The 27000-nt window shown below is 43.8% G+C and overlaps 1 protein-coding gene across 8 annotated transcripts in view; it reads left to right on the top strand.

Annotated features, from left to right (window-relative positions):
• The first annotated feature begins 1107 nt into the window (after positions 1-1107).
• Positions 1108-27000, top strand: part of MAST4 (microtubule associated serine/threonine kinase family member 4) — a 313563-nt gene continuing 287670 nt past the window's right edge. For 3 of the 8 annotated variants that reach the window (XM_030004198.2, XM_030004197.2, XM_041120869.1), the window contains exon 1: positions 1110-1419. In XM_030004198.2, coding sequence (XP_029860058.1) covers positions 1162-1419 — 258 coding nt within the window. In that variant the 5' untranslated portion in view covers positions 1110-1161. Of the gene's footprint in view, positions 1420-27000 lie in introns of all 8 variants that reach the window. The other 5 variants (XM_041120871.1, XM_030004201.2, XM_030004200.2 and 2 more) reach the window with 3 other exon arrangements.

Below are 27000 nucleotides of genomic sequence, written 5' to 3'. Positions count from 1 at the left end.
GACCCTGGGCTGTACAGGCATAAGCAAATAAGGCTCTGTTGTATACAGTTACATATTTATATATAATACCAGTTATCATTACTGATACCTCAGGACAAAAAAAAAAAACCAAACAAGAGAATACTTTAAAAGAATATTTTAAAAATTGACAGAGCAACTAGGTTTAAAAGCCATTTAGGTCCTTAAAGATGAAGGAGTTGTCTAGGAGGATTTGCAAAAGCTTTCGGGTGCTAACTCCTGTGATCTGCTTTGGTTGCAACGCCTCTGAAAGCCTGGCCACAAATCCCAATGTCAGTGCGCCTTTCAAAGTCAAACACCCGAAGGGACTCGGTTTGCTGCAAGATCATAACCAGGCGTCTGTAGCCTTTCGCACACGACACGAAGCTGGCACAGTCGCTGCGATAAACTGCCGATAGCTCCTTTTTGAAGGAAGAGAGGCGTAGAAAACCCTACCGTCACACGAAACCCCTGCCCCTACTTAACCCCCGGCACCGCCCCGCCGCGGAGCGCAGCAGGGCGCGCCGTGCCCCTGCCCCCGCCCCCGCCGCGCCGAGGCGCACCTTGCCCGCCGCGCCGACCCCGGCCGCCCGCGGCCTCTGGCAGACGCCGCTGCCCTCTCCGCACCGCGGGCTGCCGCCGGCCGCCTCCCTCGACCGCGGCAGGCGGCGGGACCGGGCTGCCGGGGACAGGGACCGGCAGCCCCGGGGCGTCGCGGCTTCTCCCCGACCGCCTGCCTCCGCTCGCGGCGAGGGGCAGCCTGAGGGATCCCCCGTCCCTCGCACCCTCCCTTCGCCCGCAGGCGGACCCAGCCCGCTGCGGCCCGCGCCGCCCTAACACCGCTCCGCCACCGGAGCCGCCGGGTCCCCGCGGCGGCAGCCCCTTCCCTTCCCTTCCCCTCCCCTCCCCTTCCCGCCCCGTTACCTGCCATCCTCCCTCGGCGCTCCGCGCCGGGCCCGCCCCCCTCCCCGCGCCATTGGCTCCGCCCGGCCCGGCCCGGCCCCGCCCCGCCCGCAGGCACCACCCGCCGCCCGGGAGCGCGGTAGCCGGCCCGGCCCGGGGATCGCCGTCGCCGTCGCGACGCTGCGCTTTGCGGGGCGGGGTGGGGAGAGCGGGGCTACCGGCGGCGGGGCATGCGGGCGGCGCGGCTCTGAGCCCCCGGCCATGGCTGAGAAAGTTTCGGCGGCCCCGGAGCGGCCGCGGGGCGCCGGCCACGTCGGCTCCTCTTGCTCCGGCTCCTCCTCCGGCTCGGAAACTCTCTCCGAGGAGGGGGAGCCTGGCGGCGGCGGGCTAGCGGCGGCCCCCGGCGGCGCGGCGGCGGCGGCAGCGGCGGGGCGTCTGCGGCGGCGGCCGGGCGAGGAGCGGGCGAGCCCCGGCGGGCGGGCGGAGGACGACGCCTCGCTGGAGGAGCGGGATGAGGAGGTGCGCGGGGCCGGGGCGGCGGCGCTTGCTTCTCCCGCCCGGAGGCACCGGGGGCGCGCCGGGAGCCCCCGCCCGGGGCGGGAGGCGGAGGTGCCCCCCGCGGCGCGGAGCGGCTTCGTGCCCGCCAGGGTGCGGCCCCTCGCGTCACCTCGCCTGGTAACCCCGGGGCGTTCTTGTTCCTGCTGCCCCGGCTCTCGCCCCTTCTCGCTGCCGATGTTGAGGGTTTTTGTATGGAGGGGGTATTTTTTGTTTCACGAAGCCTTGTTTTTTGTAGCGTGTCACCTCTGAGTAGCGTTGTTCTAAAGCAAACTCTTCAACGTCAGACGGAAGTGATGGGCAAGCCCCTGAAGTACACTAATCCTCTTGGGAGAGCTAACGAGAGGCTGTGGATTATGGAGGAGCTCTGTGGGTGATACATCTGTAGCGTGATACGCGGATATGCATGCTGTTCCCTCCCCTCCAGATCTGTCTGCAATACCTTCTAACGGCACTCTGAAAAACAAAACAAACCCCCCACTGTGTTACAGCAAAGTGACCCTTTTGTGTCTGAGACCGATTCCCCCTCCACCTTGTTGCATGGTTCGCACTCCGTAAAGGTGTTTCTTGCCGTGACCCCCAAACCAAGCACATTCTTGTGTCTGGCTGCTGCTTTACTTCGGCTCTGTACATAATATCCTGTATGTCTTAGTTCAGTGGCTGACTTGCTTTTTGTTGTGGTCAACTTTTAAATTTGCCTTTAGGTGGTGGTTCTTTATTCTTTGCCTTTATGCGGCTGGATGCGCAAAGGTTTTTTTTGAAGACCCTGGCACTTTTAAAGGAATATCTGTGAAGCGCTGGCTGAAGTTATTTGTGACTAGTTAAGCTGTGGTTGCCAGGAATGTTTGCCTCCACAGTAATGGCTGTTTATATAGCTCCTGTTTTCCCCTTCATTCCCTGGTGCCTCCTCCGTTGAATTGATAGAACTGTAGGACAGCATGGTGAATTGGATCTAAATATAACTTTCTCTACCCCCTCCCCCCCCCTTTTTTTTTTTTCTTTGAATACTCAACCTTGGACTAGGTTCCTGGTCTGTTTCGATTCCATGACCCCACAAAGGGTGGAATGTATTTACAGCAAAGTGCATTTATGATAGTATTAGAATGAATGTGGATATATCCACATAATTTATTTTTTTTATAGAGATGTGAACTTGCTTTATTCACTGAACTGAGTAGGAGCTCTGTAGCTGCTGTTAGCATGGTGCTCACTGGTAGGTAATTAATATATCCTGCTTCTTGGCAGGTCTTATGTGTGTGGGCTGGGGGCTGTGCTTACCACAGCTACGTGGTGTCTAGTTGGTTTGGTGCTCGCTTGGTAAGCCTGCAAAATACTGTGTAGAAATACACAAAGGATGTCTGTTCAGTTAGCTGAAGTCACAGCTATTGGCAGACCAGTTAACTTCTGGTTAAGGCTGGTTATTTCTGTGTGTGCTTTGGAGATGAATTACAGGCACTTTTTGAGTTGAAAGTACAGGGAAGGTAAGCCCAAAAGAAGTCAACATTGCATTCATTGGAATTTGGAAATTCTACATGGGCAATCTGATGCCTCACCTGCAGTTAGTAATGCTAGAGGCATAAACTCATTTTAATGCAGTGTGAAAGATTGCTTAGAATATGCAGCCTTCTTCCCTCCCATTTATTCCCCCCTGCTAGATTCCTTCGGTATTTGAAACCAGTCTTTTTTGTCTGTGTGTTTTGTGCTTTGGTTTTGCCCATCCTTCCTTTTTCTTGTAGTTAGTGCTTGCAGCTGAATTCCTGCCTGCCTGCAGAGCCACCTGACAAATCCACCTGTATAATCATAATTTTTTTTGTGCAAGGACACCACAATGCATTAGAGTGCAGACATAAATGAATGCATGTTAATTTAAAACTGAGAGAGCATCTATGTTACTTGCACACTGAAACCTTCAAGGGTAGTGGAAAAAGGGAAGACTAAGGTCCGAGATGAACATACAGATGATTTCAGGCTTTCTTTACTTGCTACCTGCCAAAAGTGTAACATTGAGAGAAGTGCTTAAAGATACCATTTTCACATTGACATCCCATCTAATTACTGTCAAATAATGAAAATTTTTATGTTCTCTGCAGTGTTCTGTTTCTGAGTTCTTTTGGTTTTAGGGATCCCCAGTGCTTGATCCTGCTCTTCCAGGTTTCATTTCTCCTCTTGCCCTGTCCTTGTTTCTGTTGGCAACATAGCAAAATTGAATCTGTTGTCATGGCTGTTCTGTATCCTTTAGACAGCAGTGAAACAGCTTGTCCTGATACCTCTCTTGCTGCTACCTTAGTTTTCAGTAAATTCTTCAAAGCCATGACATAAAACATATTTTCAAACTAAATCTATGAATGGGTAATTATAAAACATGTATATTTTCCCATATGTGTTAATACTTTATGTGGTAGTCCAGTAGAACTATTTGTTCTCCGGTGACATTGTATATGACATACTTGACAACTCTGATCTTGTCTCCTCCTGGACCTCTTCTTTAGACTAAACAACAGCAGTGGCTTTAATCAATTCTATAAGGCTTTCCCCTATAGACTGCGTTTCCAGACATCTGATCATTCTCATTGCTGTCTTGTGGACTCTTTCCAGCTGGTCACATCTGTCTTGAAGCATGACATCAAAAACCAGGATGCCATACTCAAATTTAGGCCTTGCCAGAGCTGACTAGAACGGAAGGATTATTTCAGAGGTCTCTTGAGTGGTGTTACTGTTTACATAGCCCAGGCCGCTCTTTTATGGTTTGTAGTCCATTACGAGTTTTATGTCTTTTTCTGAGAACGATGTGAACATTTCTACTCTACCAAAAAGAGTAGAACTGAAAACTTGATAACTCGTTTTCAGAGTATCACATCTGAAAGAGTTAATTTCTGGAGGTGAATGGGGAAGGGACTGTCAAGGTGGGAAAAGAAGGCACATAACTTTTTTTTTTCCTATTATCATTCCTTCATCCTACTGTTCCATAAACTTCACCTTATTCCCCCCCCCCCCCCCAATAAGCAAAGAAAAGCAGTCTCTCATTTCATGTAAGCTAGAACAAATGATGGTTTACAAGATTAGGGCCATCAGTTACTGAAGTGTTTTTGACGTCTTACTCTGAGATCTTAGACACATGAGAATTAAACATGGCTTTAACTTCACGTGGGAAGTACTTTGCTTTGGAACATCAGTGCATTGTAGCGCTGTGGATAGTAAACACCTGAAATTCAAATGAATTGGAGCAGATTATTTGCCTATGCTCTTGTGAGGTGAGTGGCTGGCTGCTGACAGAATCAGGCAGGATGGGATTGGATGGTGAAGGGCACTAAAGGCAAACACTGCATAGAGAACAGTTCACCACTTTCCTGACACAGCATCGTTGTTTAGTTTTTTAAGGATTAGTCTGTATTCTCTTTACAGCTCTTCTTGGAAAGAGTGTTTTCCAGACTGTAAAGGGAGGAGTCAAGGCTGGGCAACAGCATGTTTTCTGTTGTAATCTGGCTGCTTCTACATTCTGTGGGTAGTCAGTACCAGACCAGGATTATGGGGAAAGGGATAAATGCAAAAAACCCCCAGGATTTTCCCATTTTCCTTTCTATTGTGTTTCTATCTTCTCTACCATAGTCTTCCTTTTGGCAAAAAAAGTGACTGTGAACAGGAAACATGTTTTATGAGGTTTATTGGGGCAAATGGTGCCAAATGTCATTGGCTGCATTAGTCTCTCCCATTCAAAATATTTTACAGTCTTTCAGTCCAGCATGGGATATGCTTTTTTTGATGGTGGCTTCCAAATCTTAGTGTTTTACGAGGCAGGTGAGAGCTCACCTGGGTTAATCTTGTTTCTTAAGAAGAGGATGAAGGCAAGCTATGGATTCTTTAACTACAACAGTAATCCCAAGGATCTGAAGGTTAAATTGTGTGTCTTAGAGTTGTCTCTCTTTTCCACCTCTGTCAGCTGACCTACTGAAAGAGCTTATCTTTCTACAAACTTTGTCACAGTAACTGGGAATACTGATTGCTTACCAGAGCAGAGCAGCAAACCAAGATGAGTAGTCTTTCAGAGAGAATACTGCTTTGCGATACAGCACAACTGTTTTGGTCTCAAATGGATCCAAAAGCTTCTGAACCTGCCAGTTCCGAATTACCATAATGAGTCCTCTTCATTATTTTAGATGTTTTAAAAAAAACCCTCAAATAAAACCACCCACAAAAAAAAAAGGGGAAGATAAGGTATTTTTTTCTCATAATTTCAGTTCGTGCTCTGTAAATTAAGTGTTTGGCACTGAAGTGGCTATCAGAGTTGATACCGTGCTGAAAGGATGATGAACAGCATGAAAAGACAGTATTTCTCATGAAAAATGTCCACTGACCTTTGAAGCTGATTATTGTACATTTTCTCCTAATCTCTAGTTGATGTGTATCCTGTATTAAAAATGGTACTTCACTGTACGGAGTGAGAAGTACAAAAGCTTTTTCTGTTGTTGCTAACTCCTTCTGAATCTGCCTTCTTGCTGTTTATGTTGCAATCTGTTGTGGCTTCAGGAGGACTGTATGGTGAGAATTAATTACTGGGAAGCTAAGATTCTGTCATGAAAGTACTCATAGCAAGGTGAAGAGGGTGATAAAGAAAGTATTGCTCTAAAAGCTGCTCTTCCACACATTTGTCCTTAAGCATATGTCCACTAGAGAGCTACAGTATCTCCAGTGTTACAGATTGTCAGCCAGATCTTCACCCCAACAAACCCATAGTGTAACTTGGGGGAGGGGTGGAAATCAAAATGCTTTGGGATAAAGTAAGCAAAGAGTGTGTGAAGTGATGGCAATGTTTACATGTGCATCCATGTATAATGGAGATAGTGTTAGTTCTGTCGAAGTGTCACTATGACCTAACTAGTAGTGGTTTTGTTACCTTTCTCTTTCCCCTCCTGCTTGTCCTGCTGAAGTACTAACTGTGGGACATGCTTAGACCATGTGGGAGATAGCACAGATTTTTCTTTTAATTGTTTCAGACTTTTTTGTCTCTGACAGTGATGAATCATTCCCTGTTGTAGTACACCCTGAATGTTACAGCTACCTAAAGATGAATTGCCTAATTGCTAGAGTGTGATCCTTAGACCATCCTAAGGAATAGTAATGCAGTCATAAAATGCATACTTCTCAGGATTAAAATGATTGCAGTGGGATTAAATAAACACTCATCTAGCCTAGAGCAGCCACAAAACTGTTCTTGTGTCACATGAGCCAGAGAAACAGCATTGCTTTTACTTTTTAGGTATGTTTGTGATAAATTACCTATAAAGTTAAATACTTTACCCTTTAAGTGTGTAGGGCTGTCTCAACAGTCATGTAAAACATTTTCTTGATTTGCTTTTAGTATGAAAAAATGTGTGTTTGTCTCCTACTTTAAACTTCCTGTGTGCAGGATAGGCCTTTAAGGTACATGCTTGACATGCATGCTTATCTCAGAAATAAACTGGGACAAGGAGACACACGTGGTTGAGGGCTTTATCTAATACAGCTGTGTGCTGTTGCTTGAGGTTTTAGATTATCTGTACAATAGTAATGTTTGCAGCTCTCTGGAGCTTCTTTTCAAGATGTTTGGTGGGTATAAATAAGCCTGTAAGTAAAGCATCTCCCTTCTCACTTGGAGTAAGTGAAAGCTGAAGAAGCAGGTTCATACACTGAGTTGCGTATCTGTTTTCATGTCCCAGAACTATTTAGCTACTTAAAGTCTCCTGGAAGGAGGTGGGTGAGGACCTCATAATTAATCTTAAAACCAAAATTTGAATGCATTTGCAAAAATGTTTGAGTGGGCCTTTTGCACCCTTTAAATTTTACAGGCAGGAGGACATAGTCCTGAGGCTAATCTTCAGGAGCCCTTAGTATCTGTATATTCAACTGTGTAATCAAATGTAGAGAAACATCTTTTCTGAAAAGCTGCAGCTCTGTAGAAGGAGGACAGCCCAAGTCCAGCATAGTCTGCTGCCTTTGACAGCATTTTGGCTAGATGTAAGCTGCTTTGAACTGAATGTCAGTAAACATAACAATGTGGTGCTACTCCTGTACTATGAGGAAGCTCCGTATGATGGGGCTGCTCTGCTAGCAGTAACAGCTTATGTAAAGTTGAGTTTACACAAAGGGATAAAGAGTCTTAAGTCTAGAGGGATAAAATACGAGCACTGTCAAGTGCAGTGCAAGTGAGAAGATCCTCGAGCTAGCAAGCTGAGCAGCCAGACAGCCTGTTACTGCAACAATCCATGTAATGGGGTAACTTTCCTCTTGGTTTTGTTGCATATTATGCACTCTTTCCCCCTACCCCCAAAGCACAACTGTGATCTCAAAGACTGTCATGTTGAAGCATTAATACATATCAATTACTTGGTTTCCAATCTTGCTATTTGGGTTACCTGGAGCTGGCAAACATTAACCAGCAATGCTCTTCTGTACAAGGCATGAGAAGAAGATAATTGCCCTTATTTTAGAGGCAAAACCCTAAAATGCAGAATTTGGGGACCTATGAAAAGGGTTGTGATGAATCTCAGAAGATTGATGTGAACAAAGTCCTTAAAGTTTTCTGTTAACGCTTCCTTAGGCAGAATTGCTCTGACACCAGGCTGAAGGCTTTCTCTCATGCCCAATACGGTGAAGCAGATGCCTGTTACTAAGATCTTCAGTGAGGCAGGTTCTGCCTGTTCTGCTGCTGGGTTGGGAAATGACCTGTTCAGGCTCTGACTCAAGAGAAACACCAGTCTTTTTAACAGCTTGACAAGTGAAAGAGAAAAGGATGAAGAACAAATATTTTTTGTTTTTTTTGTCTCTTTTTTTTGTTTGTTTTGTACGGTACAAAGCACAGTGGCATTCTAGCTTGTCTTGGGAGCTTCTCATTGTTAACGGTATCACAAGCAGTACTGTCCATGTTATTGCTAAGCCCCTTTAAAAACAGTGGTGTGGGCCTCAAATACTTCGCAGTCCCACCCCCCAAATTTTTATAATTTGTTGCTTCAGCCTTCAGATTTGTGTTTTTTTCAGCTCTTCTCTTGCAGCTGTGGAGTTTAAAATTCTTTTTGAAACATGGTTTTAGTAGTTGGGTGGTATTGAGTTTTAATATATATGACTGATGAGAGACTTGTGCTTAAAATCATGAAATGCTGGTAGCCCTTTGTGCAATGATAGAGGGGAAAGGAAAAAAGGTGCAGCTACTTGTATTGGCTTTGTGTGGCAAGGTTTTGGTAGCGGGGGGGGGGGGGGGGGGGGGAGCGTTACAAGGGTGGTGTCTGTGAGAAGCTGCTGGCTCTGTCAGACACAGGGGAAGCTTCCAATACCAGCCAGCTCTAAGACGGACCTGCTGGTGGCCAAGGCCGAGCCTATCAGCAATAGTGGTAGTGCCTCTGTGATAACATATTTAAGAAGGAAAAAAAAGTTGCTGGGACAGACAGAAACGGCAGCCGGAGAGAGGAGTGAGAATATGTGAGAGAAACAACTCTGCAGACACCAAGGTCAGTGAAGAAGGAGGGGTAGGAGGTGCTCCAGGCACCAGAGCAGAGATTCCCTTGCAGCCCATGGAGAAGACCATGGTGAGGCAGGTTGTCCCCCTGCAGCCCACGGAGGTCCACGGTGGAGCAGGTATCCACCTGCAGCCCGTGGAGGACCCCACGCTGGAGCAGGCGGGTGCCCGAAGGAGGCTGTGACCCCTTGGGAAGCCCACACTGGAGCAGGCTCCTGGCAGGACCTGTGGACCCATGGAGAGAGGAGCCCACGCTGGAGCAGGTTTTCTGACAGGACTTGTGACCACACGGGGGACCCACACTGGAGCAGTCTGTGCCTGAAGGACTGCAGCCCATGGAAGGGACCCGCGCTGGAGCAGTTCGTGAAGAACTGCAGCCTGTAGGAAGGACCCACGTTGGAGAAGTTCGTGGAGGACTGTCTCCTGTGGGAGGGACCCCATGCTGGAGCAGGGGAAGAATGTGATGAGCCCTGCCCCTGAGGAGGATGAAGCGGCAGAAATAACGTGTGATGAACTGACTGTAAACCCCATTCCCCTATGCTGCTGTGGTGGGTAGGTAGAGAATCTGGGAGTGAAGTTGTGTCTGGGAAGAAGGGAGAGGTGGAGGGAAGGTGTTTTGAGATTTGGTTTTATTTCTCGTTACCCTACTCTGGTTGATTGGTAATAAATTGAGTTAATTTTCCCCAAGCTAAGTCTGTTTTGCCTGTGATAGTAATTGGTGAGTGATCTCTCCTGTCCTTATCTTGACCCACAAGCCCTTTGTTATATCCTCTCTCCCCTGTCCAGCTGAGGAGGGGGAGTGATAGAACGGCTTTGGTGGGCACCTGGCATCCAGCCAGGGTCAACCCACCACACTACTTGAGGACAAGCTAGCTGAAAAGGTGAAAAATGTGGGGGAGTGCTGGCAAACAAACTCTGCTTTGAAATCAAGCCAGGAACCTGTCTTAGCTTTTGGGTTTACTGAGCCAAGTAAAGTTTTACTTATCCTTTCCTAGCTGAAAGGGGTGCTCTCATCAGACTTCCCAGCTGAAAGACTGTCCTGCTCCAGCTACAGTGGGATGAATACTTTGCACTCCTTTACAAATGTAACCAAGGTGATGAATTTGTGCCGTTCAGAGATGAGTTAGTTACAAGTATGTCAAGGGTTAAAGCTCAAGTGTTCTGCTGTATAAATAGCCTGGTGGCCCTTGCCACAGGTTTCTTTACTGAGTGCCTCTACATTTCAAGTGGGAACCAGGGATGAATGCAATACTTTTTTCTTTCTTAATGGATACCACCTACAGTCTTGAACTAGAAAAAGAGAAATTTTTTTTTTTGCTTTTCTGATCAAACAGCTCTGGAAGTGACTTCCAAGAGAAGCAAAAAAGGAAAGAAGCCATATGCAAGCTACAAAAACCTCTTCCTAAATTATGTGTGGATGAAAATAACTGATTATAGAATGGGAACCTGTGTAGTCAAGAAAGATTAATTCCCTGTTGCCTGGCAGAGAAACTTGTGTATTAGACAGATTTTGCAGTGTTTTGTTGTATAGCTACGTATATCTCATTATATCCTTTTTATTTATTTAATTTTAATTCCTAGAGAGTAGTGCTTATATGTGGAGTGACAAAATTCCTTTGTGAGGCCATGCTGCCGTGCTAGTAGGACTAGATAGTTAATTGCACCTGGACTATTAATGATCCCATTCTCTTCCTAAGGAAGAGAGCTGTGCATGAATGAAGCAGATGAACTACTGCACTAAAATGCTAATTTGATTTTCATTGTTACCTCAGGAAACTTTTACTAGAATGTAATAATGCTGTAGCTATGGCTCAGTGGATGCTTTCATTGTAAAGCTGTTATTCAGGCCATATAACAAAAATGTCTCAGATGTCTTTCATGCTGTGTTTCAGGTTTTGTGCATAGTACGTGACAGGGAAGGGCAGGGCGAATTGTGCCTGGTATATTTTGTTCTGAGCTAGCTATCAGAATAGGTGGTTTACAAAATGTCACAGGGAAATCCTTTAGCTCAACTGGGTCTTTATAGTTTTGATAAGTAGATGGGCTAATGTAAACCTTCTGGCTGTGTTTTAACCTGTTATCAGTGGTTCCTTCCCCTTCCTGTTTGTTCAAATACTGGTGATGTTAACACATTACACTACTGGAGGATATGTTCCAAAGTTAAATCCATTGATTTCCTTGGTGCAGCTCCACAGCAGAGTACTGCATATTGGGTTGGCTGTACATACTTTTAGAAAATATGGGTCTACATTACAGACTGATTAGCTGAAACAGCAAGGAGGTAAACTTGGGCATATCACTTACTGGTCATTGCAGAGTGGTGACAGTCATTGACTTTCTTGAGTTTCATTGAGTTCTTGAGTTTGCTGAACCACAGACAGTGTTTTGAAATTATAGTGTGGGCTCAGGGTTGCACTGAATTCTGCTGAGAGACCGTATATATGTTCACAATGAGTATGTGTTAAGGTAGTTGCATGGCATCTGGTCTCTCAAAAAGAAGACGTGAGTTAAAGAATATTAATAGTGGTTTACAGTGCTATCACTCTATGCTATTATCTTCCCTCCTGGCACCTGTTTTTGTGGTCTCCCCTGGTTTGCTTCTATCCAAACTCAGCATGCTTAGTTTTAAATTCTCATCAGAGGTAATAACTAGTGGCTGAAACTTTAAGGGTTACTTACATTCAGACAGCAGTGGTCCTACACTTAAAGTAGAAGAGTTACAGGTAGGCTAAGGGTGTGAAAGGAGGAGGAGGAGAGAGGTTCAGTTAAGGTATGATGAGGTGTACTAGGGGAAAATCTTCTGAACATAGTGTTCAATAACCTTTATGCTTCTGTTACTCTTTGCATTGTGTTAACAGGGCCATTAGACACAAAATGAAGGAAGAAGTATGTTAAAAATGCATAAAAACTTAAAAGCCACACCATCAGGCACTTTAGGTGTAAGCTTGTTTGTGAGTGAGGAAAAGAAGTACATCTGAACTTTGGTATGTTGGTAACGACTCAAACAGCTGGGAGGCACAAGCCCTGCTGTTACAGCCCTGCATTATCTCACCTGCATGCTGCCCAAGAGAGCAGCTATACCTGGAACTGTGGCATTGTACCTTGTGTGCAGCAGAGGAATAGCCTTACAGCTATATCCGCCCTGGTGACTTACAAGCAGGTAGAGACAGGTTTTATAGCTGTAGGAGCTAAAGCACTTTCATTCCAGGTCTGCTTTCCCAAAATGACACTCATAAGTAGTGGTTTTTGGCATGGTAATTAAATTAAGAAGAAAGTAAATTGTAGAAACTGCAGATAACAAATGTAGATATATTAAGTCATAGATGTGTCACTGGAAAACAAAGACAGAATTGGAATTAGCAAACTAAACGTCTCTGAGGACTTGGGCTCTAATCCAGGAGAAGTTGGGAACATTTTTCAAAGTAAGTGTGTGCTAGTGTCTCGCCTGTAGCTAGCTGCAGTTACTGAAATCTTGCATGCTTTTTAAATTTCTTTAAAACAAACAAAAACCCCTGCTATTTTTATAAACAAATTACTTCAATGCTAGTGATCTACCTGTAATTACATTAATACCTTTCCTTTAATTCTTTCTGTTTGGAAGCTTTAATAGATTGTGTTGCAGGAAAGTTATTTTGACACTAAAACTTCTTGTGTGCAGCTTCTGGAAAAAGGATCCTATACTTCTCTGATGAGCCTGATATGAAGAAAGAATTTTCACAGAAATCTCGTTCCTACAAAATGAACGAGGCAGCAGAAAGAGCCTTGCCTACATAAGCAAGTAGCACAGTGCAAGGGGAATGGATTTGCGGGATGAAATGGCTGGTGTTGAGGACAGTGTTCACATTGTATGTGTTTTGGGGGAACTGACTTCAGATCAGCTCTAGTCTGATCCCAAGGGGCGGTGACCTGGTATACTACCAATTGCACAGGAGCTGAGTATGCTTCAGGGCTTGTCAGAAGGGCAGTGGGAGCCTTGCTGGCTTGGACACTGATGGTGTTGCCCCCAGATCAGCCCATTGTAGCCACCTGAAGTTCTTGGTTGGTGCCTGGTCAGGTTTTTCTAGTATGTGTTGAGCTTCATGCAGCTGTTGATTCATGAACTGTTTTTTCTGGATAAGCTTAAGCTGAGTGTGTCTGCAAGAGCTGTAGTTGCAGTTTTGGTTATACTGTAAACATAAAATCATTTCAGTTAAAATTTCTGGCTGGGTGTGGTGTTTTCATTAGTCATTAATCCCTCTGTCCTCATGGATTATTGTTGAGTTAATCTGCAGTACTCATGAGAGAATTAACAGGTGGTTGGTGTGTTAATCCTTTCTGTTTAGATTTGAGTTTGGTAATCCACCTCCTAGATGTCTTGCCTGTCTAAGGCTGTGATTTCTGTCTGCCTTAATTTTTTTGAATAGGAACTTTCTTCCTACATGCAGTTACTCCTTGGCAGCTTCTTCCTTATGTCTAGGTATAGTTGCTTATAAACAGATTTGCTGGTCTCCTAGGAGACAAAGCAATACCATTGCGCATGATTTTAATCCTTAAAGATGTTATACATACATAAACAAGCACAGAAAAAATACATAGTCTTCCCTATACTTTAGGAGGTGTGGACAAGTAGAATGGCTTGGCCTGTTTTTGTCTCTGATGGTACTGCTAACAGATGCCTCCTGCAGTTTGATATTGATAACTGTGCAATGTCTGTACTTGTTCAGATAGCATCCAAATAAAACCAGTTAAGCTGCTTAAATAAACCTGTGGGGAAAAGATATTCCCATAACAATAGATACTTGTTTAAATTTAAAACTAGGTCCCAAGGTTTAAGGACTCCACTGAAACCATGCAGTTTTAGTGCATGTGTGTAGGAGATATTTGGTCTTCAGCGGGTTAATGATACTTATGTACCAGAAACCTTCAGCAAAAGCTTCTTGAATTTGTTTTTGATATTACAGAGTGTATATTGTCAGAAGTTGTATGTAAAAATGTATAGCTGTCTTCATTTCCCTTTAGTGTTAGGAGAGTTATGACTCTTCCTGCAAGATTTTTATAAGCATAAACAAACACATTTTTAAAAGATCCAAATAATATAAGTAGAAGTGTGGGGGAGTTAAATTCGAAGGCTTTTCCCTACAGACACAGCACTTAAAATAATTCTGGTGACTGCATTTGCAGGTGATGTGGTAGAAGGCCTTCTAAACTCTCTGAGAGGTGTCCAATACATTGCCGATCGCTTCAGCGCACTTCCTGGGTGTTTGGAGTTGTAGCACAGCACTACACCACTAATCACTAAAGGACCTGGAGAGCTTTTATAATCAGACTTTATCAAAACTATCATTGTCTGTTTTACTATATTGTACTCATCATGCATTGCTCGAGTATTCTTACCCAGTGACAATTATCCTTTAAGTGTTTTCGTGTGTATGTGCAGACATAAAATGTAAGCCCATGTAAAATGTCATGAGGCAAACCCAGTGTTGGACGTAGATAGCACAGCTGAGTCAAGCCTTTGTTACTTGGCTCTTGGTTGCACATAGATGTAACACTGGTGTTTTTGAAGCTTCATTGAATTTGGCTGAAGTTGTCAAAAGAAATCAAGTTCTGTTTTTTCTCTCCTTCCCTGCCTTGCACCATTAGTGACTGAAGGGTGGCTTTGCAGAGTCTGGTCTCGATGGCTACAGGCCCAGTTTGCTGAGAGCGTCTATAAACAAAAATCTGTCTCACCTTGCAAAATGGTGACTGTCTGCCTTCCTTGGCTCTCTAAAGCTGGAATCCAGATTTGGGGCTCATGAACACCTGTGTAAATCCATCGTATTTGGTGCGGTTTCATAAGTGCATCTTTTCTCAGCAAAGTCATTCTCAGATGTCCTTTTTTTTTCCCTTCAGCAAGTACAGTTGTACTGGCTGTGGGTGGCCAGGTGCTGGCAGCGGTGGGCTGCAGGGCTGTTCTCTGTGAGGAGGGGCCAGGGTGCCCTGTGCCAGATGCAGCTGGCTCCAGTGGACCCACTGCAGGGCACAGCTGAGCCCCTCAGCCAAGACAGTGGCACCTTGAGGAAAGTGTATTTAAGAAAGGGCAAAATGCTGGATGGCAGTGAGGAATGTAGAGGAAAAAATGTGTGAGAAACAGCAAGGTGGGAGAAAGCGGAGGCAAAGAAGGTGCTCCAGGCACTGGAGCAGAGATTCCCCTGGGGGAGATCACAGTGGAACAGGTATCTACCCTGCAGCCTGGGGAGGACCCTGTGCTGGAGCAGGTGGGTATTTCCTGAAGGAAGCTGAAGTCCATGGAGAGCCCATGCTGGAGCAGGTTTATCCTGAAGGACTGCAGCATGTGGAGGGGACCCATGCTGGCACAGTGTGCGAAGGACAGTGCTCTGTGGGAAGACCCACACTGGAGCAGGGGAAAAGTGTGAGGAGGAAGGAGTGGCAGAGAGGAGCTGTTATAGTTTGACTGCAACCTCCACTCCCCATCCCCTTGCACTGCTCAGGGGGAAAGAGGTAGAGGAGTTGAGAATGAAGGAGTGAAGTTGAACTTGGGAAGAGGGAAGGGGTGGTTTTAATTAGTCTTTGTTTCTCACTAGCCAACTCTATTTTAATTGGCAGTAAATTAAATTAATTTTCCCCAAGTTGAGCCTGTTTTGCCCGTGATGGTAATTGGTGAGGGATCTCCCTGTCTTTAACTTGACCCACAAGCTTTTCAATCTTATTTTCTCCCACATCCTGTTGAAGAGGGGGAGTGAGAGAGCGGCTGGGCAGGTGGCCAGCAGGTGGCCAAGGCCACCACAGTCCTTTGTGTATATAATGATTTTCAAAAACTTTCTAAAAGGAAAGTGTCTGAAAAATAGTTGTTACGTGTGTTTAGGTAGAATAGCTCTGTGCAGTTGTAGGTGACGCAGGCTGGCAGTGGGAACTCTGCTCAGTTTGCAAGTGAAATTTTTTTTTTCTTTGTGAATGCAGCTCTATAAGCTCATGCTGGGTTTACAGTTAAGTGCATTTAACACTTCAAACATCACCTCTGGTAACTGATGCTGGGCTCTTGGCTTCTCAGCTATAGCCTTACTTTTTCTCTAAATGTGCCTGGTGGTCTTGCCGCATAACAATGCCTAGAGATTAATTTAAACTCGTAGTAATAGCTGCTTACGTTATGAACAGTGAAGTTGAAATGAGGTGTTGTCTTTTCTGCAGAGCTGTTGGAAGTGGCTGTTGATGTTGGTTTCCAGATGAACCCAGTTCTTCCATTGGAATATGGAGTGGGTCTGTATTTGCAATAGGTATGCAATGATATCACTGCTCCTTTGGGTAAAAGCTGTACATGATTTCTTTATGCAACAGTATTTTTAGAAGAGCACTGAAGTTATGCATAAAATGTTTTTCTAGCTCTTTTCCTCCTGAAGTCCCTGAATGTATATCCCCCCACAGGGAAGTGGGTGGTGCTGCTGCTGAGGTCTGTAGAGCTGAACATAAGTGAGTTCAGGTATGGAGCTTTAACAGCTATCCCTGTAGCACTACAGGGTATGTATATCTGTCAGTTGTCATCTCATAAGAAGAAAAGTCTGTCATTTGAAAACTGTTAAGTGTAAACAGTAACACTGGTACTGATTTCATAATACAAAGAGTTACGTTTGAACTGTGTGTGTCTCCAAAGCGGGTTTACTCTGTGGAAAGGTGTCGTGGTTTCAGCCCAGCCGGTAACAAAGGACCACGCAGCCGCTCGCTCACTCCTCCCGCCCCCCTCCGGTGGGATAGGGAGGAGAATCGGAGGAGAGAAAAGGAAAAAAACCTGGAACCTCGAGGGTTGAGATAAGGGCAGTTTACTGGGACAACACAAAAAAAGTTACAACAACAACAACGGTACTAATGAAAGAGTATACAAAAAGAGTGATGCACAGTGCAACTGCTCACCACCCGGGACCCGACGCTCCGTCACTTCCCCCACCGAGAGTCGAGAGAAACCTCCCCCCAGCCTGCTCCCCATTTATATACTGAGCATGATGTCGCATGGTATGGAATAGCTCCTTGGCTAGTTCAGGTCAGCTGCCCCGCCTGTGCCCCCCCACCTCCCAGGTTCCTGTAAAAATTAACTCTATCCCAGCTGAACCCAGGACAAAAGGTAAGACTGTTTGATTTTATTTAGAGACAGGATAAAATAAGTCTATGGATAACTGTGGTGGGTTGACCTTGGCTGGATGCCAGGTGCCCACCAAAGCTGCTCTATCACTTCCCCTCTCAACTGGACAGGGGAGGGAGAATATAACAAAAGGCTCATAGGTTGAGATAAGGACAGGGAGAGATCACTCACCAATTACTGTCATGGGCAAAACAGACTCAACTTGGGGAAAATTAACTTAATTTATTACCAATCAAACCAGAGTAGGGTAATGACAAATCAATCAAATAAAATCTTAAAAACACTTTCACCCCACCCCTCCCTCCTTCCCAGCTCAACTCCACTCCCAATTTTTCTCTACCTCCTCCCCACCAGCAGTGCAGGGGGATGGGAAATGGGGGTTGTGGTCAGTTCATCACACAGTGTCTCTGCTGCTCCTTCCTCCTCAGGGGGAGGACTCCTCACTCTTCCCCTGCTCCAGTGTGGGGTCCCTCCCCTGGGAGACAGTAGTCCATGAACTTCTCCAAGGTGAGTCCTTCCCGCAGGCTGCAGTTCTTCACAAACTGCTCCAGTGTGGGTCCTTTCCACGGGCTGCAGTCCTTCAGGCACAGACTGCTCCAGCGCGGGCTTTCCCATGGAGTCACGGCCATCTTGGGGGGCATCCCCCTGCTCCAGGGTGGCGTCCTCCCTGGGCTGCAGGTGGTCATCTGCTTCCCTGCTCCCCTCCATGGGCTGTGGGGGGGACAGCCTGCCGTCTCAGCATGGGCTGCAGGGGCATCCCCTCCTGCCCCGCTCCTCCTCCCCTCCCTCCTCACTGACCTCGCTGTCTGCAGAGGGGTTTCTGTCACATGTTCTCACTCTTCTCTCCAGCTGCAGTTTCTGTTCCACAGCACCTTTTTTTCCCTTCTTAAATATGTTATCACAGAGGTGTGTCACAGATCTGACATGATCTACTCTCCCAGTTACTACTGCAGCCTCACTGCTGCCTGGTTGCTTATCTAGGTAGAGGTGTAAATTCTTTTTCTACTATGAGGGAACAAGATTAGCTTAGTAAATGGAGTCAGCTGAGAAGTCTTTAAAAATCAAATCAATATTTATAGTGCACCCTTTTATTTCAACAAATATTTTTGTAAAAATATGTGGAATTTTTCAAAGGTGGATGTTATAAATAAATATCTTAAGAGTAGGAATATGTGGCAGGGAAACATAACATTAATGAAAACTTTTTTTTTTTTAACAGTATTTTTAGCTTTATGAAGGAAGATTGCCAAGAAAAAGCCTTTAATAAATTAGAAGTTGAGGATTTGTCTGTTCTGATGCTGGATTCACTGGTCTTCTAATTGCCAAGGTTTTAAAACCTTTTGGTCATCTTAAATCATTCAGTCTCTTTAATGAATAGCTGTGTGAGTTTAGGATTTGAGTTGCATGGAGGCTGGAATCATGCTGTTGTTTTATATAAAAGATTGAAAATTCTGGGACTAATTGGATTAAGGTATTTCCCCCCCCCCAACAGGTGCACTCTCAGGAAAAGCACAAGAAACCCATCTCTTTTTCCATTGTTCTGTTGATTATAAAACGGTCTGTCTGCACAAGGGCGGGGGCAGGTTTGAAAGAATATTACACTGGTAAGCTAAGAGATCTGCAATGTGGGACTGGTATTGAGGTTATCTGTGGTGGTGTGCGGCACGCTGGCCTGAGGTTGTCCAGTTTGATGGCTCGATTCCATGTTCATGTGGCATGATGAATATATGCAGCCATGCACCTGGAGTTGTGATTTGCTGCCTTCATTTTGTTACTCTGTGTGTGACTGGCTTCAGTCTCAAGTGCTTATTAGCATAGCTGATTTATCAGCTGTGTTATGGCCCTTGTATAGGTTTAAGACTGTACAGAATTGGTTTTGTAGAGATGGCTTTTCTTCTCCCTTGTATATTTAGTTTATTTTCCCCAAACCAGTTGTTGCTACTTTCCTCTTTTATGGGTGGTGGCTCTTGCCTTAGTTCAGCCACCAATGCATGTTGCTTTAGAAGAATTGTGTAAGGTCTTTTCTAAGCAATAATATTCTTGTAATGAGGCTTCTATTCCAGAGGTGTGTGTTCAGTTGGATGCCTTTGTTTAAAAGATACTGTACAGGTGAAGTGGTTTTGCAAGTAAATTAAGAGGTAGCCTGACTACTTAAAAATAGAGAGGAAAAAGAATAGTTGGCTTATTTGCATTGGCCTAATTTAATGATTTCCATGGAACACTGCTACTTTACCTGCAATGTCAGTAGCGAGTTCTTACATACATACCCATAAAGTAGATCTTTGAGCAGAAGAAATGCTGGAGCTAGCAGACATTTTGCTTTCGAACTGTTTAAAGCTGCGTGTCTGTGTGGGTGTAGCAGTGACTTTTAACAAAGCATGGGAGTTTGAAAAGGGTTGTTGGTTTTGCTTTTTTGGGGGGGGGGGTTGTTTTTTTTTATTAATTTTTGGAGCTATCTTGTGCACTGCATAATTACTTTCCAGGATGTGGATCAGCATAACACCTCTATATTAGTAATTTCATTTGCTTAAGAGTTGCCATGCATACAAGTCTTTTCATAGTGGCATTACACTTCTAGGGAGACCTTTTTGTTTTGGGTTTGTGTGGCAGGGTTTTGGGAGGGGGCTGCAGTGGTGGCTCCTGTGAGAAGCTGCTAGAAGCTTCCCTGGCTCCAAGTTGGACCCGCCTCTGGCCAAGGTCAACCCAAACATATTTAAGAAGGGGAAATCTGCAGCGGAGAGGGGAGTGGAATGTGAGAGAAACCCCTCTGCAGACAGCGAGGTCAGTGAGGAAAGAGGGGGAGGAGGGGATGCCCCTGCAGCCCGTGCTGAGACGGCAGGCTGTCCCCCCCAGCCCATGGAGGGGAGCGGGGGAGCAGATGCCCACCTGCAGCCCAGGGAGGACCCCCCGCCAGAGCAGGGGGATGCTCCACAAGATGGCTGTGACTCTGTGGGAAAGCCCGCGCTGGAGCAGTCTGTGCTTGAAGGACTGCAGCCCATGCAAAGGACCCACGTTGGAGAAGTTCATGAAGAACTGTCTCCCGGGGGAGGGACCCCACACTGGAGTAGGGGAAGAGTGAGGAGTCCTTCCCCTGAGGAGGAAGGAGCAGCAGAGACACTGTGTGATGAACTGACCCCAACCCCCATTTCCCATCCGCCTGTGCTGCTGGTGGGGAGGAGGTAGAGAAAAATTGGGAGTGGAGTTGAGCTGGGAAGGAGGGAGGGGTGGCGTGAAAGTGTTTTTAAGGTTTGGTTTTACTTCCCATTATCCTTTTTTTTTTTTTTTTGATTGGTAGTAAATTAAATTGATTTTGTTTTTTCCCCAAGTTGAGTCTGCTTTTTTGCCCATGACCATAATGGGTGAGTGATCCTTCCCTGTCCTTATCTTGACCCAGGAGTGTTTCTTTATATTTTCTCCTCCCCATCCCACCTGGGGGGAGGAGTGAGCGAGCGGCTTCCTGGTGCCTTGTTACCAGCTGAGCTTAAACCATAACGCTTTTTCATTCTCCTCTAGTCTCATGGTCTGGATCAAAACATGTTCTCCTTTCTCCCTAGCAGTGGTTATGTGGTGTGTAGACCATGGAGGAATGCATTAATTATCTATATTCACTGTGCTACAAGAGGGTGATGGATTTTGAATGCAAGTCAGTCAAGTTTTAGTACTTGGTAACAATACAGATATTGAAATCTATGCTGCTGTTTTTTTGCTCTGACAAGTTATGCTTTCATTGAAAATAGGGCATAGGAGAGCATAGGAAACTACCAATAAAAATTTGCTGACAGCTGGTAACTATTTTTCTTCAGTTAATGTAGTTGAGGAAAGCTCCTGAGGAAGGGTCAGTTGATACTAGTGTCTAAATGCAACATCCAAGTTTTTTAGCATAACCAGATGGAGTAACCATCTTGTTACTGTAAGGACATACTGTTCTTGAGAGTAAGAATAACGTGGTAAAAAGTATGTGCACTAAAAGTCCACTGTATGAATGGGATTATGGTGACCCCAAATAGTGACTCTGGGCTGCTCCTGCAAGAATGTACTGAAGTAACCTTTTGTACTGCTGAGTACCAGTACTCTGGTACTGCTGCTACACTGGGTTTCTGTTACTTGAAGATTATTTACTATTGTCACTGGTTTTTGACTGCAAGAGTTAAAAAGGGAAGAGGGAAAAATCTGTCCATTTTATGTGAACTAACTGCAGGAATTCCTAGAATTCTCTTGCAAGGATTGTTGGTTGGACATCTGTGCAGTGCCCTCAAGACTGTCACAAGAAATGGAAAGTAGTTTGATGCACAATTTTATCTGTTCAAGCTGTTTCTAGCTGAGGAGACACTTTGGTTATTTGAGACATTGGGCATCTGTCAAGCCAACAGTGGAGTTGAAGATTTTTCCAGGAGCTTCTCTTTTGCATTGCAAAGAGAATACCTCTAAAAGAAGCGGTGGAGGGTGTGGGGGGAAGGCAGCTTACAAAATTTCTGAGTTCTCAGCTTGATTACCTTGCCAAATTTAGTCTCACCATTTGAGAAGGTATATTGATGCCCACTGACTTTGAGCTTTTGCTTTTCTTCCTTCTATGTCTGTTCTCTGCCTGCCCAGATACATTAATTGTTTTCTTTTCTAGTTGTCTTTGTTCAGTATGCTTATGTTTAGACTCGCCCAGTATGTATGTCACCTGAGGTTTGGGATGGTGGTACTTGTCTCCTTATATGCACACTGAAAGGTAGTGTATGGCTGTGTATGGAATGCACGTCTCAGCATCACTGTTTATCTAACAAATGGTAAGTGTGCAAACTTCACAGTGGGGCCAACCTGCTATTTGTGCAAACTGCTGCCATCTGTTCTACACCTAGTGCTAACCTCTTTTCATAAAGCACTTAGTGATGCACCTAAGCAGATGGAACAGATTCATATGTGTTCATAAGCATGGCTGGCTAATGGAACAGTGATATTCTTGGAATAAAACTCTAATCTGTCTGTTTCTGGTGAAATGTGCAAAGTTATCTCTTGCCTCACCACAGATGAGAATTCTTAAAACGAATTAACGTTTGAAGTTAAAAAGCCTTGTGACAGGTTCCTACCCTATCATTACCTAAGACAGAACTGAGCCAAATTGCGGTGTTGTGGATTTGTCTCAATAATCAGGCCACTTCATCTGAGATGTCGTGGTTCAGATTGTCTACCCTTTGGTGAATTACTGATTGACAAGAAAATTGAAGATGGCACTATGTTTCCAGGGTGGACAGGATAGCTAGATTCAGAAAAGTGAAAGAAAAAGGAATTTCTTTAATCTCTTCTATCTTTACAACAAATCTGTTGTGAGTGCTGCTTAGAAATTAAAGTTTAGGTTTTGGAGGGATTATGAATGCACGTGAAAATCCTGGAGCTTGGAAAGATGATTAATCTCTGCATAGCATCCCACTCTCTCATTTTAAGATTTTGCAAAATCTTAAATCTTTGTGTATCCTGGTAGACAGAACCACTGTAGTGGAGCCTCTCCTGTGCAGGGGAAGTTGAACTATGGACAGCGTGTCATTAGTGTACCCCCTGAGGGTAATGGTGATGGCCCAGCATGTCCAGGCTGTGACCAGTAATTATAGACGTGATAAAGTCTCTGCTGTGTATTCCACTTCCCTTCATGTGTGTGTTGGACAGGTGTGTGATAGACTTGCAGGAGCCCAGTCCTGCTTCCCACTGACTTCCAGGACAGCCTTCCAAATGGAAGGCAGAATATATATTGTGTGTAGCCCCCTACTGATGTTGCTCATCACAGGCTGCTGCAGATACAGGTGTAGATTTTTGTTCACCTTTCAGGCTTCTAGCTGATTAGCGGTGCCATGATCAGAAACTTCATTCAGACTTGGTAACATGTAAGTTGAGACACAGGGATTTCAAGTCTGGATGGGAGCATCTTGACTGCATGCTTTAGATCAGGTACAGACAGATTATGCAAGTACAGGTGTTAGGTTGGTACTGCATCAGTGAAGGAGAAACTGATTTTTAAATGCTGGAAGGGCTTTAAACTGGAAGACTGGAAACATCTATAGACATGGCTACTGAAAAGACTCAGTCCCATGTGGCCCTATGAAGCAATTTATGCTGACAAGATTTTAAAGCTGCAATTACTTTCCTTTTATATTGGGGGGGAGGAGAGTCAAGAAAACATAGCTAGAATCCAATAATCTGGATTTTTCTAGACAAATGTTAGCAAAATAACCTTGTTAGTATTTGTCTAGCTTAATTGGAATGCCATAGGAAATTGTATGATTTACTATTCGTAGTTTCTTGTGTCTGTTTTGATACAGTACATTAGATTCCTATTAAATATTCTAAGCCATTGTACTTGTTGTCATATTGCATCTGCCTATGAGGAATTTGTTTGATCATTAAGTCACTGGTGGGGGGAAGATACAGCTCTGCACGCTTTTTTTTGGAAGTAAATAATTCTGAAGCTGAAGTGTTTCAAGGTATGCTGCTAGTGGCAGGCTTCTCAAACATAGCAGTGACAGCATTAAAATATTTTTCTTTTAAAGCCCTAAGAGCAGGCATCAGCAAGACTTCAGTCTTACACCTTTAATTATCTGTTTAAACCTTGAGTTTCCACAAATGCAAAAAACTCAGCATTTTTTTGCCTTTTTTCCCCTTGCAGTGTTATGCTGTTGCATATTATATTGCTCTAAAGTTAAAACTTGCTGAAAAGGTTGCTAGATACTTCACTTGAGGATAAGTTGCATGGAAGAGAAGATGGGTATTTTTGAGTAAGTTTTGGGCACTGAGGAATGGTTTGGTCCAGAGTCTACAGTATATGTAGAATAATCCTGCAGGCAATGTAACCACATGGAAGTTAACTGGATTGCCTGCATGATGGATTATACTATATGAACAAATGCAGGAGGCCTGCGAGTTTGTGTTAACAGCAAGTATTTAAACTATATTTTTAAGATGTGCAAATTTTGAGCTGCAACGCTTGAAAATTGGCTTCTCTTGATCTGTCAAGTTGAAGTTCATGCTTTGTTGGTCTCTCTGCAGCAGCACGTGACATCAGAAATGTCATGACCACTTTGTTAACACATTTATCTTCTTCAGTTAGAAAAAAACATGAGTAATTCTAGTGGTGGAGCCACACAAATATCTCCCCTTCTTGATGATTAATGTCAAAAGGTAAATTGGTTATCCTGTTTCTCTTTGCATTGTATATGAACTCTTAATGATTCGTTAGCTATTATAGTGTTAAAATTAATGATTAAATGTGTTGCACACCTGCCTGATATATGATGTTAGAAAACTCTTGGTGTATATTTTGTATAAAACAAAGCCAAATCCACAAATAGAAAGCTGTGTGTATTCAAAGTTAGATTAGGAGATTGTTTCCCTGGCATTGAAGTAGCATGTAGATATATGTTGTGACTTTTTTCTTCTTTTGATGATGATTTGTTACTCGTTATATGTATTTATCATTCTAATGATGGGAGGCTTAAGAGGGGAGAGAAGACAGAAAAACAACACTACTATTAAGGAAGAAACTCAAGACTTCAGTATGGTAAGGCTGATTATCCAGGAACAAGCAGAAGAAACATCAAAACACCCAAATTTTTGTAAAGAAATGCAGCTTAGTAGTCTTAGTGACTTCTAATTTTTTTTCTTTAACCCGCACTATTCCACAGACATCTCCAGGCTTCACTGGCGTGGTTGCTGCTCCAAAGCAGTTAAATATTATGTGCCTCTTTCTGTAACCTGTTTATGAATGTACTGAAAGGTTAGCCATTTAATTTTTACGCAAGCTGTAGCTCTACCTTAACAAGCATAGAGCTGTTTTAAGTTGAGACATTCTAATAGCCTAAAAAATTAATGGTTCCAAATATAGTAGAAAACTCTCGCTTTTTAATCTATCAGTAGTTAGGAACAGGAAACTTACTTGAAATTACATCCTCTTGACCATTATCTAGGAGAAAATATGATCACAACACAGAAATAGAGGAAATTACTGTGAATGCTTATATTATGCTGCAAGGCAACACTAGATCAGAAGACTTACAGAAGGAGATCAAGCATAACATGCCTAGCTAATCTATAACATAGCTTTTCACTTATAGAATTGTATGTTATAAATAAGGTAAAGATGAATGCTAGTCAAATAATTTATGTGGAACCCTTTTTGTGGGCCATGTAAGAGTTTGGTTTCTGGGTTGGTTCTTCGAATTTTTGAGAATCGTATAAAAAGCTAGTAGCAGAAAGCAAAATTTTTACTGAACGTTTTAACCTGCACTCTTTGCCTCTGATCTGACAGTGTAAATGGAAAATAAGCTTTCTGAGACCTCTCTGCTTTAAATTTCTGTAGTCCAACCTGATTTGATCCTCCCCCTCCCCCCAAGTGAATTTGTAACAGCAGATGTTTAGCCTGGGTCTTCATAATTGAGATGTATTGTCCCACATGCTTTGTGAGTTGTTATTGTAGTAAAAATCTGTTGGCACTTGATTACACCACTAATGAAAGTCTGTCAGATAGCCTGTTCAGCTTTTTAAAAAACTTGAGTTCTCACATCGTGAAATACTTCAGTATAAATTACTATTTTTGCTGTAACTTTTACAGGGCTTGCAGTCTCATCAGTATTGAATTCTGCATTTATGACACTGCTTTTTGGAATGGTGTACCAATGCTGCTTTTTAGACACTTTTAAGATATTCCATTAACACACTTGCCTGAATTGTTAAAGTAATTAGGAGTATCTGAATCTGTTAGCATAATACTCATGTGGTTCACACTGCTGCTTACATCAATTATAATTTGCTGTACGTGTTCCATCCAGACTGTCTCAAGTGTATTTAACACCTGAAGCTGTTCCTTTAGTGTGTATCTTAATCCTGAACTTAATTTTGTTTTGTAGCTGTCCTCAGACTGGCCTGTGCTTGGTGATCCAGGCTGCCATGACACTGCACTCTGAGTGCTTCAGGTGCTTGTTACTGACAGTGCATAACCGTCAATCTCTTCCTCCCTTGTTTTCATTAAGGAAGTGGGAAGAGGTGAGTGAGACTTGTGGAGCTGTTAGGTGTTTCCAGTTTTCATCTGCTTGGCTGGGCTTAGGATTACGCTGGTTGAATGGAATGTTCCTCTTCTCATGGAAAGATGTTGCTCTTGGAAGCAAGCCTGGTGCTTATTAGTGCGTGTAATTTCTTGCCATAATGCTAAACCATAAATGACTTTATTAATGACTTTATGAATGTGTCTTCCTGTTTGTATGTATCTTTGTCCAAATGAAGGCATGCATACTAGTATCAAAATATGGTATGGCGTTTTACGTTTTTTTTCCTAACATGTTGTAGTCCTTTTAAAAAGATAGTACTTTAAGTACTTTCTGTCTTGGTAATGAACACTGAAATAGTATTTATATGCATTAGATAAACTTCATATACCACTGTCTACTTTAAGTCACTTCATGTTGTTTACAGAATCACAGATCAAAAAAAAGCTATTCCTGTGCCTGAGGACAGCAGTCACATTTTGGGGAGAATAATTACTGCAGTGACAGGTCAGATGCAGAAATTCATCTGCTGTGTTGTGCTGAGGTGTAGTTACTGCACACTTATTACTTAAGTAGAAAGTTGGGCTTGTGCTTTTTGAGATGAAAGTAAGTGATCCCTCTGTTTCTTTAATGATCTCTAGTAATAATAAAGAACCCACTGCTCAAACCAGGAAACAGCAGAAGATGTGCAGTATAACGCCTGCTCATTGAATTGTCGTAACGCTGGATCTCTGTTTAGATCAATAGACCTGCTGTCTCACATCCAAAAAATCCAAACGTATAGTCATTGAGATTAATGAAAAAATAAACCTACAAAAAGACTCATTTTTATGGCAGGGATAATCAGAGAGAATCACCTGACATTTTAATCTTTATTGCCTCCAACTAAGACATTTGACGGTGTGGTCATGTGATTTAAAGATTTAAATAGAAAA

The sequence above is a fragment of the Aquila chrysaetos genome, chromosome Z (genome assembly GCF_900496995.4).
Source record: "Aquila chrysaetos chrysaetos chromosome Z, bAquChr1.4, whole genome shotgun sequence".
Taxonomy (NCBI): Eukaryota; Metazoa; Chordata; class Aves; order Accipitriformes; family Accipitridae; genus Aquila; species Aquila chrysaetos.
Note: the sequence above shows the minus strand (reverse complement) of the source record. Positions and strands in the feature narration are given on the sequence as shown.